This window comes from Camelus dromedarius, chromosome 19 (assembly GCF_036321535.1).
Source record: "Camelus dromedarius isolate mCamDro1 chromosome 19, mCamDro1.pat, whole genome shotgun sequence".
NCBI lineage: Eukaryota > Metazoa > Chordata > Mammalia > Artiodactyla > Camelidae > Camelus > Camelus dromedarius.
Window position 1 is genome coordinate 36718158 of NC_087454.1, and position 16181 is coordinate 36734338.

Sequence of the window (16181 nt, forward strand, 5' to 3'; positions counted from 1 at the left end):
CACACACACACACACACACACACACGACTGGGACATTGTGCTGTACACCAGAAATTGACACATTATAACTGACGGTGCTTCAATTTAAAAAAAGAATATCAGCATCACTTGATACCAAAGCTAGAAAAAGACACAAGAAAAGAAAACTGCAGGTAAACATTCCTGATGAATATAGATGCAAAAAATCCTCCCCCAAACACTAGCAATTTGAATACAAGAACGTATCAAAAGGATGAAAATGGATCATACACTATGACCAAGCGGGATTTATTTTGGGGATGCAAAGATGATTTCGCCCATGAAATCAATCAATGGGACACAACACTGTAACAGAATGAAGGATAAAAGTCATATGATGGACTCAACATGCAGAAAAAGCACTTGAAAAAATTCAACATCTCTTCATGATAAAAACACACACCAAAGTTAAGTATAGAAGGAATTTACTTTAACACAGTAAAAGCCATATATATGAAAAGCCCACAGCTAACGTCATACCAGTGGGGAAAAACTGAAGGCCCTTTCTCTAAGATCTGGAACCAGACAAGGATGCCCACTCTCACCACTTCTATTCAACATCGTATTGGAAGTACTAGCCTGAGTATCAAAAATAATATAAAAATACTATGGAAAATACTTAACCAAGGAGGCAGAAGACTTGAATACTAAAAACTACAAAACACAGCTCAAAGAAATGAAATAAAACACATACACACAAAAAGATGTCTCATGTTCTGGATTGAAAAACTTCTGTTGTAGAAGTCTCCTTATCACGCAGAGTGATCTACAGATTCACAGCAATCCCTATCAGAACCCCAGGGGCCAGTCCCAGAAGGACAAATACCATTCTACCTTTATGAAGCATCAAAAGTAGTCAAACTCACCGAAACACAAGGGTTGGGGGAAAGAGGAAATGGGAGCTGCTGTCCGATGGGCATAGAGTTTCAGTCACGCCACAGGGAAGGTTCTAGATCTGACACACAAGATGGTACTTGTTAACAATACTGTGTTATACACTTAAATATGTTGAGAGTAGGTCTCATATTATGTGTTTTTTTAACACAGTAAAAAAATAAAAAATAAAAAAAAAATTAGACTCTCAGATAATGGAATCATTACCCATCTCAAAAAGGTGGTCCTGAAATAAGGAATGCATTGCAGAATACACCTCCAGGAAAATGGCACGTCCATGAAGATGAAATAATCCACATGGAACAAAGGGATGGATAATGTTTTGTTCACTGTGGATCAACCACAGCAGAGTATAAAGAGGAACAGTATTGGAAAATGGTAATCGTATATGCTAATGAGCATCTCAAAGTAGAAGTTAACTGTACGTCCAAAAAGAAAGTGAAATTGTCAAAGAATCAAGTATAGATCACATGCTCTGAGGCTGCTGCAGCACAGCGATGCTTTAATGTGGCGCATTAATCATAATCCAACACAGCATAAAAAGTCAAGTGCAAAAAAGCCCATATTTTCCATTAGTGCAATTTCAAAAAGCACACTTTGAAAGATGACCATTGTACAGTGTGTATGTGAACTGAATAGACAGACATTACTTACATTCTTTCTTTGAGTGTGGAGGAAGAAATATTTGGCAAGATTTCCAATCCGATTTTTTTTTTTTACAGACTGTACATTTTAGCTGAAAAAATTTTTACCCCTATTAACAGACTCTACTCTTTCATGTGTATTTTTAAGCTTTTAAATGGAGAGAATGTAGTTAACAAAATACTTATCGACAGAAAAAGTCTCTGAAGCAAATACCACACAGACATATTTATATCAAATTTCTATTTTAGGATAAAAAATGGATGGTAAGTGAAATTTCACCATAAAGAGTCTATTTTAACAGTGAAATACCTAGCTTCAAAATGAAAAACTTCTAACAACATACTAAAAATCAAAAACCCTTTTGACGTGTCCAACACAACAAAAGGCAACACATTCTTACTGTTATGAAAAGAATGACCGTAACGATCATTTGTACTTGTTAGCACCTTTTTACAAAGTTTTATTAAAGAAAATCCTTAATTTCCATACTATTAAAAATAAACAAATCTAAAAAACTTTCAAATGTTTTTCTCTACCATATCTCCCCAAAATAGGAAGAAAATAGAGGAATTCATTTTTTTTCTAAGCCACAATCATTTAGAGATTTTTCTATCAAATGTGAGCCAAACTTTTTTGGAGTTTTCAGAAGTAAACTGGAAAAAAAGCCTTTCTGTTTTACATGGGTATTATTTTTTAGGTATAAAAATGCCTATAATATTAAAAATAAAAGATATGAATAAACAATTCTCTCCCAAAGTAATCTGAACACAAGTATGTCTATACCCTGACAGGATTAATGTTTACCAAGAATTGGAAATTTCCCACATCAAGGAGCTTCATAAACATGAAGTTAGATTTTTATGAAATAATATAAACATAATCAATAGACTGGTAAGTACTATATTTTCAAATGTTCCCTCCTGCTGGTGGGAGTTTAAGTTTTTCTCAAGTAGAATTTTTAACATAATTCCAAAGTTTTAAAACTGTTAGCAATGTGATCTTTGTTTTCTGAAGAAATGATGAAAGATTCCAATCCAGAATTAGGTACAAAGATATTCACTGGTATTTGTATTAGAAAAATAAACCAAACATACAAAAATGGAGAAATTATTAAATAACTTACCAGAAAAGATTGTCTGCTCTTATGTTAAAAGAGGAAAAAAATTACATACAAAACAATAAAGTACATAATAAAATGAAAATAGAGTTTGACATTACATATACAATATTGTCCTTATTTATGCATTTGAATAAACTCTCAGACACACTGAAATAAAAAAGGAAAGGACTGGAATGAAAAAGACAGAAAAATTTGTTAACAGGAGTGAAATGATCATGTGTGGTTTACATATGTTTTTATCCTTTGTATATCTTTCTTTTCTACCTTCTCCACAATAAACACATTGTCACTGAAAAGAAAAAAACAATAAAACAAAATTTTACATATTCCAGCTGTAGATTTTATAAGAAGCAGTTTCTAAAAACAAAACTTATCCAGAATAAATAACACCACGAAAATGTGCACTCACCTCAATTCTAACGGAAATACTTCGACATTAAATGTACCTATCTCCCCCCGTGTAAAAACAATGAACAGGTTACACCAAATGTAGGAAAAAGGAATTACTAATCGTTTCCAAATGAAATGACGGCTTACCTTCACAAAGCTTCTGCTTCATCACCTCCCTTATTTTGGATATTGCGATATAATCTTCCACATAAAACACGTAAGTAGATGAAGGCTTGTTGGCTATGGCTCTGAGTTCCGCATCTTCTGTTTCAGAACCAACACCGATGGCAAACAAGGTGATCTTACTGTCTCTTGCGGCTTCTGCGGCATCCTTGACTTCGTCCTGGGATTTACCGTCAGTGAGGACCACCGCGATCTTGGTCAGAAACCGCGAGGACTTGGCGAAGAGGTAATCAAGTGCAAACTGGATGGCTTTTCCGGTCCTCGTGTTGCCTCCCAAGTAGTGAATGGCTTCCATCGCGGCCACCAGCTTCCCTCCTGAGTCCTGGCTGCCCAGGGGGATCTCCAGCACCGGGTAGTCACTGTACTGAACCACCCCGACCTGAATAAACTTCGGCCCGATGTCAAAGTTTTTTGTGATATTGACAAGCCATTTCTTCACTATTTCAAAGTTTTCTGGGCCGACGCTGTAAGAGCCATCCAAGATGAAAACTAAGTCTGTTGGAGCCGTACGGCAACCTGGGTGAAAAAAACCATCAGAGTTTATTCACTACGTTAAAAAAAAAAAAAAAAAAAAAAACAGAAACAGAAAGTGAGAGGTTTCAAATGCATGATTGTTTTAACTAACCAGATGGAGAGAATCTTTTCACAACGTATGCGTACATAAAGTCACCACGATGTGTACTTTAAACATCTTACAATTTTATATGTCAATTATACATCAAGAAAGTTGACTTTTTTTTTAAATAGAAAAAAATAATAGTAATCAGTTCATAGAAGTTTTGTGAAGATTAAGTAAGATACACTGCCTAGCCTGGGAAAATTCTTTACAAATGAGGCTATGATTTTTGTTGAGATGTTTGAATTATCTTGTTACATTTTAAGGATGAATGATTCAGCTCTTAAAATAGGGAATAAAAAGTGGAAGCTGTAAGTGGATATGGGATCTAGATATCTCTTTGCAGGGGTAGGTATTACCATGAAGTGACATTTTATTCTAGTTCTCTACTGAATTAAAAAAACACAAAAAAACTTAACAAATAAATGCATGATTTAAGCTCTACACTAACATCATTGTTTATCAATAAAATATGCTTATTTTAACCTGAAATATGTATAAAATGTATATAAATCAATGAGTCGGGGGGAAGAAATTAAAAACAAACTTTCTGCCAACTTCAGGACTCAACTAGCCAACAAAGATCCATATTCTTTCTTTTTTATTACTGAAGTATAGTTGATTTACAGTGTTGTGCCGGTTTCTGGTGTACATATTCTTGACTGAGTTGATAAAAGTTAATGAACCAAAATCACAAAAGCAGTCACTCTTGCACTCCATGCAAGATGAATTTTTGAAGGTCTGATCTCTCATCTACAGCCACTAAAATAGTCAAAACATTAGCCTGTGCGAAGTGAATCTGTGTCCAAGGCTGTAAAGCTCTTTCTTTCTCTGTAGAGATAGATTCTTGTTTCAAGATACCAGGAAACATATGTGATCGGCACATCTTAGAACTCGACCGGGAAAAAAAAAAAGACTATCCAGGGTGCAAGTTATAACCAGACGAGTTCTAAACACCTGCGGAAAACAAAAAACACTTCATTCTCATTTCCCCAGTACACAACATGCCCCTAATCTGATTTCATTCTTTCGGGATGCATATATTGAATACCTACTCTGTGCCTGACATCATGCGAGGCACTGGCTTCAAGCCTACAAGAGACACCTCAAAATGCTCACAGCCTAGGAAGATGGACAAGTGGCTGGTTAGAGAAATTTCAGAGAATTTGGAGAACATTTAGGAGGGGGTGGCCACTTAATTATGGAAAGACAGGATGATTTTGAGGGAAAGGTGACAGGCAGCCTGAGACGTGAAAGGAGAGAGCTTTAACCAGGTCAAGAGGAGGCCATTCTAATCAGAACAGCATGTGCAAAGGTCCAGAGGTGAGAGACAGACACAGCCCAAGAGACAAACTGGTTTGTTTGGGTAACTCCAAGGGTTTGTAGTGGCCAACAAGAGGTCCAGGAGGGAACAACCGTACTGGCCCTTTCCTTCCCCAACTTCTGCACTCAAAGCAGCAAGAATACTGCTGTTTTTGGCCCATAGGATAAGGATCCCATGTCCCTGGAGATGATGAGTTGGAAGAAAATGAGATGGCAACTTTTAAAACCTATGGTTTTACTCAGGGTCTCCCTTAAGTAATGGTCAGATGCCCAATTTAAAGTTATAATAAGGATGATTTACTTTCTGTATATATTGCCAATAAGGTATCATAATTGCAAAGGATGGTACTGGTGAAAAAAGTTGCTTGGTGACAATTAGTACTAGTATTTTTGTCTCTCTTTGGAGTAAACCAATCAATCAATCAACCTCTCCCTCTCTTCACCTCCCTCACTCCCGCCTTCCTCTCCTTTCCATTCTTTTCCTTATCTTTGTCAATTATGTATCTGGGATATTGACAAAGCTCACATGGAGAGGCCTCAATTTTACAGTGATCTCAACTCATCCATCACAGTAACCAGCAAAAGCAAACACTATTGTCAGGCAAACACGTATTAACAGCCAAGAAGTTACCCACCCCCCCTAAAAATTTGCCAAAATATGGATTTGCCTAAAAACTGTAACTGTGATCATGATGTCCCTCCTCAGATGCTATATGGCAGGAGGTGTCGAAGAATGTAGACAGGCGTGAGGGACACTAGTCTAACTGCCTGGCCACGGTGGCCACCGCCGGAGTTCAAGGCAGGGACAGCACAAGTGGAATTCAGCCCAGAGGCAAATTTTCTAACCCAAGGGAATCCAGTTCACCTGTTATTTTTGGAATAACAGGATGACAGGGTTATGCTTTTATTGGAGTTCTGTGCAACAGACAGACAGACAGGAAGATCGTGTTTGTAGGATTCCTCAGTGTTGCCTTTCCTCAACCCTGTGCGATCTGTTACTGCCTGGACCTGCGAGTGTTTGTGTACCACTCGATTCAGTGGTTATAAATTCTTGCAGAGTTATTCTTGGGCTCTTTCCACCCCTTTCCAAAGCCATGGGGCATGTATTTCATAACTGCAAGGTTAGCCAAGCACATGGCTACGAAAGCAAGCACTGCCATTTATAAACCCCAGCCAAACTGCCACTCCAAGAGACCTCCTTCTTAGAGAGGCAATCACTGGAGGGAAGGGATGCACCGAAGATCAAGGCGTAGTTCAAATAGTCATTACAGCTCTAACCAGACATAGGTATGACACTAAGCAAGCCCCTTAAATGTGACGACTCTCTTTTCCCACTCAAAAAAAATAAAGAGTATCTGCCTTGTAGAGTGCTTGGCGGGGGGAGGGGGGGGAACCGAACTATAAAAGTGTTTATGCAGACATTAAATATTATTGTCAATAAGTTTTAAGCCAAGCTGAACCAAACTGTCAAACCGTCTGATTTAACTGTGATAGAAACCATAATTCATTTACAGCAGAGGGTTTATGTTTATGAGTTTTAAAATATGAATCTAAGCAAACTTTTAAACAGAAGTATGGTATCTGTGAAGGATGGCCTGGGTAGCAAACTGCCACTCACAGAGCCTACCTTCTCCAACACAAGACCTCCTACAGGCAGAGTACTAGTCACTGTGTGCTGAGACGTTTATATACCTTACCTTATTTACAAGGACTGTCTTATTATCTCTACGCAATGACCTCATAGGATGAGGTCCTGATAACTGTCCTTCTTTATCTCCATGTCATGAAGCTTATCAACAGCTGAACTTGGACTCAATACCAGATGGTTTGCTCCAAACCCTGATGGGTTAATAAAATGAACGATTCGCATAGAATTTTCTCTGAATGACCTCTCACAGCTTTTCCTCTCAGTTAATGGGTAACATAGCAATTCATCAATGTTGGGGGATCACAGCATCAAAGACATGAAGAATAAGTTAAGCTTCTTAAAGCCATTGCTTGAGCTCCTCTAATCTGATTTGCACAATTAATTTGTTGATAACAAAAAAGACAATGTTGAGGGTTCTTACTTGATCTTATCTCCCCATCATCAGCTAAGGCAGAATTCTGAAGAAGCAAAACTATCCAAAGGAATGTAATGTGATGAGCCATGTTTCTGTTTTCCTTCCAATATTTTGGTTTTAGGATTCCTAAAAAGAAAAAAAAAAGTTAAATATATCAGAAAAATAAAGACAAATACCTAACTGTGATAAATTTAATTGTTTAAACACAATATCCGGTCGAAGTATAGTTACTAACCTTGGAATTAACTTACGCACCCAAAATAGCCACATTGCAAATGTATTGATGCAGGACAACACGACAGTGGTTGGGAGCTAAGGAACGCCCGTGATTAGCTTTTAATTCACAATTACCCTGGGAAAGCAAAACTTATCTAAAACTTTGGGCTTTGCTCAAAATATTTGCTAGAATCGCCCCTTTTAAGCAGTCTGTAGAACCTTAGCGCATTTTTTATTATCTCAATGGTAGCAAACATCCTTCTTTTAAATATGGATTTTCATTTAAGAAACACTCAAAGGGTATCTGGTAAAAATATCTGTATGATAAAGCTGAATGGCAAGAGTGAACTTTTTTAATGGGGTGTTAATTATAAACAATAAGATCTATTTTATGTAACTCAGAAACACTCAGTTTAATACATCTTCTAAGTTAGTCCAAGAGCTTCACTCCTGGTTAGAATGTGGAACGTTACAAAAGACTATCACTCCCAAACATGTCAGATAAACTGTAAACCTATAGTCTTTTAAAACACAGAAGAAAAAAACAAGGTTGAAAGAAACCTAAAAGACCTAAATTCCAAAAGTTATTAATCCTTCATAGGACAGAAAAGATTCAGAGGTGCTTTTGTCTCTAGCAGAAAGGGAGCCGTCCTTCAAGAGGAGGGAGAATTTGCTACAGTGTGAAAGAAATCAGTCAAAGCTGGTGTGACAGCTTAGAATCCCGAAAGGTCCAGGCTGCAGAGAAAGGATGCCCCCATCCAGCAATTCCTCCCCGCACCTTTTAACTGGGTACATGGAATAAACAGGTAGCACAGAAAATTGAGAGCAGTGCAAAACAGTCTAGAGACACCCACTTCCTCCCTCCCCCTGTTCAAGAACCCAGGGAATCCCTCAGGTACAAATCCTTCTCTTGCTGAACGTTAGGGGAGAAGCAACAGAATGGAGAAAAGTCGCTCCAAGGCATTCCAGCCCTACAATAAAATTAGAGTTCTTTGAGCAAATAGATATTCTTAAAAACCCTAGAAAGAATAATCAAGAAATAAGACAGAAAACATAAATTACCTAAGTCAATATTGAAAAAGGAGATGCCACTACAGACCCTACAGACATTAAAAGGACAATGAGTAGACAGATGGAATGGACAGTCTTATAATACACTATTTACTGAAATGGATCTAAATGGAAATTATTAAAGAAATTGAATTTTTAACCAAAAACTTTCCCACAAAGAAAACTCCAGTTTCCAATAGTTTCATCAGTAATTTCTACCAAACATTTAAAGAAAGTAATGATAGTAATAATCAAATACTTTGATGAAATGAAATGAAATGAAAATAGAGGAAGAATCTCCCCATCTCCCCAACTTCTAGTATGAGATCAACATAACCCTAATGGAAAACTAGACAAAGATATTACAAGAAAAGTATAGTTCATTATCTTTCACGAACAGGGCGTAGAAATACATAATGAATTATTAGCAAGTCAAATCTAGCAATATAGACAAAAGATCATGACCAAGTGAGGGTTAGCCTAGAGATGCAAGATTGGTTTAACATTTAAAACTCAACTGATACAATTCACATTGCTAAGGAACGAAAAAAGAAAAATCACCTGAATACCTCAATTTATGCAGGAAAGGCATTGAATAAAATTCAACAACCATTCATGATAAAACTCTCGGCAAACTAACAGTAGAAGGGACTTCTTCAACTTTATAAATGGATGCCATCTACGAAAAAAATCGACAGCTTAAATCATATTGAATGGTGAAAGACTAAAAGCTTTCTCCCCCATATCAGTAGAAAGTTAAGGATATATTCTCAAATCACTTCTTTTCAAAACTGTACAGGAAGTCTTAGGCAGCGCCACATTCAAAATGAGAATAAAAGATACAAAGACTATTTAAAAAGAAAGAAAACTGTTAATTATTCACAGACAACATAATTATCTCCATAGAAAACTTTTTGAAATCTACCAAAATACTAGTAGAACTAACAAGTGAACTTAGCAAGGTCACAGGACACAAGGTTAATAGTTGTTTTTTTTTTTAAGTGTAATCTATATACTAGCAACAAAATAGAGCGGTGGATGTAATATATCAAATACTAGCAAAAGCATCATAAACCTAGAAATAAAACAAGTGAAAAATGTGAAGGGCCTCTACATCAAACTATACAATAATACGTTATCGAGAGAAATTAAGGAATGCGAATAGAGAGATCTATACTCATGGGTTAAAAGATTCAATATTGGTCACACATTAATCCTCCTCAAATTGACCTACAGACTCAACACAATACCAGTCAACACCCCAGCAGATTTTTAAAAGAAATTGACAAACTTATTGTAAAATTCTTATAAAATGCAAATGATTTTGAATTACAAGAACAATTTTAAATGAAGAACAATCTGGATAAAGAACAGTCACGATTAAGAAGAGCTAAATTGAATTTGCACCATCTGATTTTGACTTACTATAAAGCTACAGTAATCAAGAAAGTGTGCTGTTGATATAAGGATAAATATATAGAATAGAACACAAGACAGTTCAAAAATAGACCCACACTTATATGGTCAATTGATTTGCATTAGTGTCAAGGTCATTGAATGGGAAAGGAAAGGCTTTTCAATAAATGGTGCCAGATCAACTGTATAAACACTAAAATGAGTCTTGACCCCATCTCATTCCACATATAGAAACTAGATGAAGCATAGATCTAAAGGTAAAAGCTACAATAAGGCTTCTTCTGGGAGAAAACATAAGAGAATATCTTCCCAACCTTGGGACTGGGCAAATCTTCTTAGGACACTAAAACCACTATGAATTTTAAAAATGGATACACATTAGATTTCACCAAAATTAAACATTTCTGTTCCTCCAAAGATATCATTAAGAAGACAAGCCCATATTCAGAATAAAATACTTATGAAACATGACTCACATACAGAATGCAAATATTTTTTTAAAAGTCAACAATAAAAAGAAAAACAATCCAATTATTTTTTTAATGAGTAAAAGTCTTGAACAGACATGTCACATAAGAAAATACAGAAACGGCCATTAAGCATATTAAATGTTTCTCATCGTTAGTCATCAGAGAAAAGTATCTTAAAACCAAAATAAGATATCATTTCACACTCACTAAAATGGCTAAATTAAAAGACTGGCAATATCAAATGTTTATGAGGCTATTGGAGAAATTGGAACTCACACACTTTTGGTGAGAGTTAAAAATGATGTAACCACTTCAGAGAACTGTTAGGTTCAGTTTCTTATAAAATTAAACTATGACCAGCAATCCTTCTGCTAAGTATAAAACTTAGAGAAATGAAAACATGTGCCAACAAAAAGACTCTAACAATGTTTGTAGTAGTTTGATTCGTAATAGTGCCAAACTAAAAATAACTCAAATGCTAGCCCCAGGAAAATGGATAAACAAGTTGTTTGGTTATAGTCACAGAAAGGAACACAGCAACAAAAAAAAAATAATGAACTATTGTTATACCCAAGAACATGAGTAATTTTAAATGCATTTAGTTAAATTAGAGAAGCCAAACACAAAAGAATACTGAGAGCATGATTTCAGCAATATGAAGTCCCAAGATACAAAACCAATCTGTGGTGTTAGAAATCAGTAAACATTTGCCTTTGATGAGAGAAGTCAACTGGAACGTGGTACAAATAAACTTGCTGGGTGTGAGAAATATTCTACATTTGCAGTGATATAGTCGGGAGCATAAATTGGTCTAAAGCCACTCAGCAGAAGGCTTAAAACCTGTATAATTTGTTGTATATAATTTATGCCTCAATAAAAAACAATCAATCCAAAATCATCACTGTCGTTTTTAAAATGAGGCTGGTTGTCTGGACAAAGAGCTATAAAGGTCAAAAAATGTCAGCGAGAGGCATTTTTGGTGAGTCATTACCAGGATGTACTGTTTTATGGCAACAGTGTGTACTAATAAAAATTGACTAACTTCCTCCCCAAAAGCCTCAAAATTAAGTTATTCTGCTCCTCTACCAAAAAAAACAAAAAAACAAAAAAACCCTCATGATTTGTATGCACCATCTAATTCCTTCAGAATTCTTGGGCTACAGTGAATGTCTCACTGCATTATATTTGAGATTGACAGCCATTAAAGCAGATTATATGAAAAGGGCTTTAAATACATACTACAGCCATGTGATTTAACCATTGAAAGACATAACTGGGATATTCCATAAATGTATTTTACAGCTATTTTATTGTACAATGCATATATACTGAGGCATAACCAGTTTTACCATTTACTTCAGTCACCTGAGGAGCTGGTTAACATACAGATGCCCTAGCCCCACCTACGCATTAGTTTCAGATTGCAGGGCAAGGGGCCAAACATATAAAATGAAATGAAGTGAAGTGAAGTGAAGTGCAGTGAAATGCTCCCACTTGCTAATGTGCCCCAAAGTTCTAGGAATTCTGGTATAAGGCAAAGCAGAAACGATAAGAAAAAAATTAACCTCCTATCCCCCAGTAGAGCAAGGTAGCAACCCCAAATAGGAAAGCCCAACTCAGAAAATCTTTACATGCAAAATTTCTAAGAGTTGGCTACTAGATGTGTGGTCAGGCAACCTTAGCATCCCCATATTTTGAATGGTAACATGCACACAAGCCACTTAGAGATCTTGTTAAGCTGCAGAATCTGATTCAGTAGGTTTGGTTAACAACCTAGGATCATTCACATCTAACAGCTCCCAGGTGATGCTTTAGACATGGAAGATTCTGTTTTGGAAAAATGGAACCTTTCAATGCTACTCTTTCAATCCAAAGAGTTCTTTATGGATAATGAAAAAGGAGGAAATTACTTTTAACAGACTGTAAAAATCAAACTGAGCTCGCCTGTTCATGTGGAATATGCATGAGGCAAACTATACACCAGGCAACCCAGGTTATAGATTTAACACCGCCACCAACCAGCTATAATTTAATATCTTTCTTATAGTGGTCTACTGTTCAAAAAAAAAAAAGGATGAAACTGGCTATCTGTAACCTTTCTTTCAACTACAGAGACAATGATTCATCTTCCACAACCTCACAGGATTGTCATGATGAAATTTTACAATCTACAATGCTGGAGACAACAGTGCGTCATTTAACCTGAGCAAGAGTGGAGGAATGTGACTCTGACTTAGGTACCACGGCTTGCCTGCCACAGGCATCGGTAACAGACCCACAACTCCAACTCAGCTTCTCTCACTCCTGAATTCTTCCCACTATATTCATACAACGACAAATATTTATCAAGTGCCTATGGTGTGACGGATAACTCTTCTACGGGCTGGGAATTCGGAAGTGACCCAGCTAGACAAGGAATCTGCTTTCATGCCGTTCATGAGCCAGAGACTAAATAAATGATTGGGTGACATCATTTCAGATAGTGGTGGGAGCTACCAAGAAATGGAAACAGTAACGTAGAACTTGGGCCAGGAGCAGAGGAAGGGCTGCTTCCCACTTGGAGGTCAGAGACGGCATCTGCGATGGGACCCTGAGCATCTTGACCGACGGGAAGGAGACATCCTTGCCCAGAACTGAGGACCACCCTGCCCCCTGCGGATGGAGCACGTGCGGCTGGTTCTAGGAACAGAAGGAAGGTCCAGGAACCGGAGTGAGGGAGCAGGAGGAAGAAAGGCAGGGGCTGCAGTGAGGTAGGAGGACCCCACATGGTCTGTTACCTTCAGAACGGTTTCCTCTAAATGCAGCATGAATCCTGGAGGGTGTTAGGCATGTGTGCATTACCACGAGGTTTTCACACTGAGTAGAGCATCCCACTTTCAAAATCAAAATTCTCCAGCATTTAAGAATTGGTTCGAAGTTTGCAAATACTAACTACTATATGTAAAATAAACAACAAGTTGATACTGTAGAGCACAGGGAACTATATTCAATATCTTGTAGTAACCTTTAATGAAAAAAAGTATGAAAACGAATATATGTATGTATATGTATGACTGGCACATTATGCTGTAAACCAGAAATGGACACATTGTAAACTGATTACAGTTCAATAAAAAATTTAAAAAATTAGGTGATTCCCAGAGAAACTGTCAACTGATGATTATCCTATTTATTTTTCTTCTCTCTTCCATTTCTTTATCTGCTGTATCATAGTCTACTGCCACCACCACTAATATTTTATTAAAATCAAAATAGATACTTATAAGTAAATTTCTGAGAACACTGGATACAAATGAAAGCAAACGCCTTGTCTCCTTGCAATTAATGTATCTTTCCTTGGGTCCACTGGCTGGAAAGGCACCACCAGGAATGCAGAAATGCTTTGAAAACAAGGGACTATCCTGAAAAATGCCATCTCCAAATGTGATTGCTGAGCTTGGTTGTAAAACCTTCAGATAAATTTGAAGACTAAAAAAAGTCCCCTCGTGAGACATCAACCCTCATCTTTGAACTAAACTGTAAAAGAAGGAAAGGAGAGGAAAGAGAAATTCTGGTCCCCACGGTTTTACAAACACACATGTATTGTGTTCCGTATTTCTAACATCAAGGTAATAGAAGGAAGCGCCAGATGGGACAGGTGGAAGTGAGAAGGGCAAAATGCTGGCAAACCAGTGAAAGGATTAAGAATGAGTTCTTGTATATACGTCTGTGTGTAGAGTTTGGTTTGTTCGAGTTATCATTAAAACAGCAGAACTACATTTAGAACTTTCGGAATTTCATACATCAAATATTGCCCTCCAAAATATGTAATTCATCAATGCCACCTCGATAGTGGGTAACAATTAACGGTTAACTACACAACTGACATTTGTTATCCTATTTCTCTAGACAACAACTTAGCATGGTAGGCAGACAGGTAATTATAAATCCCCATTTAATAGACAGGAGGCTAACAGATTTCAGGGAGCTTCTGTTTTGTGCTTTGCAGAGTTTGCTTCGTACACTGCAAAGTGGGAGACCGCTTTCTTAATCTGTTTGTGGGACACGTTACATAGCATCCATTTAAGCTGCAAAAGAAAAAGTGAATGACAGTAATTTGATTGTCTGTAGTTTGGGAGAGTGGTTTAAAATCCCATCTGGCCATAGCAGCTTCTAAATAGTCAAGCAAAGAAAGAATATACGTGTCTGTGTAATCATTCGAAATGAGACCAGTAAAAGACGCCCAAGGAACACGCCGTACAGAGTATTTTATTTGCCTGTGGCACCAAGTCCGCTGAAATCAGGCCATGGGACTCCGCTGGTCATTTTAAGTGTGCTTATGAATGCAGCTCTTTTTTTCTATCCCGGAATTCCTCTTATATTAATATATATTAGCCTAATTTTTTTTTCTTAACACAGCTCGTATTTTTGCAATTATCATATCAGAAAAGCAAAGACATCCCCAAAGGAAAAGCTAATAAAATTTTAAACATCTAACCCAGGTCAAATTGTTCTCCAACCTCCTAATCTTCCATTTCTTCCATGATCCACCACGAAGAATGCCGAGTAACAAGTCACACGATGTGATTCTCGTCTTAGATGTGCGCCTACTTGGAAAATAAAATATAGGCATATGCAAAGCTAAATAGCAATCCAGGGTAATAAACAGACAATAAATGGCACAGACAGAAGAGGAGCCAGGGTGAAAGAAAATGGGTGGAAATGAGCAATTCATACTCAGGTGATACAAATAAAACCATCAAAACGCAACTCTGGCCCCCCAGCTGTGGCTTCTAAATACCATTTCCCATTAAAAGAAACCAGGGCTCCTTAGGGAGAATAGCAGATTCCAGATCTGGAGGACATGAGACAGAGAAATCTTGCCATTCTAAAAACAAAGGAAGTCTCAAAAGCTACCCGGATTAGATCAAAAGGACCCAAGAGCTAAGCTGAGGTGCTCCTATTAGCTAAAGACTGACTATAACTGACTATAACTCAATAAAATAATAAGAAAAAGAAGAACTACAATGAATTGGAAGTATAACAATTTACTCAACCTTTGAGTCCAAAAAAGATACATAAAAACAAAAACAAACATTAAAAAAAAAAAAAACCCAACCACCCTTGATCACTTTCAAGGTTGCTAGGACTCAAATAAACAAAAAGCATCTAGCATTTCTCCTCCTTTTCTTACAATGGATAATACTTAAGGTTAAAAAAACAGTTAATGAGGCAAGAGATAACAAATGCCAGAGGACTACAACAGAATGAGAGAAACCACATTTTGCAAGCGCTAATGACATACGAGGTCTAGCAGAGGCTCACCCTTGCTACAGCGCGACTGGGTGAAAGGTGAGAGGGGAAACCGGGACAAGTGCACCGGGCTTGACTACGCCTGAACACACTCACCTACTTCAGCATCATTAAAGCAGGGCAAGACGTATGTTCCTCCAGACATGACATAATGGAGCACATTTCCATCTGTGAGTTATTTTTGGCCAATAAAAAGGAAAACTTGAATCTACCCAAGTCTTGGTATTTACCCAATTATAAGAAATTCGGGACTGTGTTCAACGACACCAAGAGGATGAAATTAGCCAGAATGAAAACTTGTACAATTAACAAATGTCACAAAAACACAAGTAGGGGGACTTAAGAGACAGATCAATTACATGCAATGGTGAAAGTTGTTGGAATCCTAAATCAAACAACAAATGGTAGATATTTCTGAGACAGAGAAAATTGTACGTGGACTGGATATTAGGTGATATTCACCGTTTTAAAAAATTCACTGGGTG

At 37.1% G+C, this 16181-nt stretch overlaps 1 protein-coding gene across 1 annotated transcript in view; it reads right to left on the reverse strand.

Moving 5' to 3' along the window:
• Positions 1–16181, reverse strand: part of COL21A1 (collagen type XXI alpha 1 chain) — a 163733-nt gene that overhangs the window by 106174 nt on the left and 41378 nt on the right. The window contains exons 2-3 of the mRNA XM_031434482.2: positions 7259–7378; positions 3215–3766 (exon numbers count right to left, since the gene is read on the reverse strand). Coding sequence (XP_031290342.1) covers positions 3215–3766; positions 7259–7340 — 634 coding nt within the window. The 5' untranslated portion in view covers positions 7341–7378. The remainder of the gene's footprint in view (positions 1–3214; positions 3767–7258; positions 7379–16181) is intronic.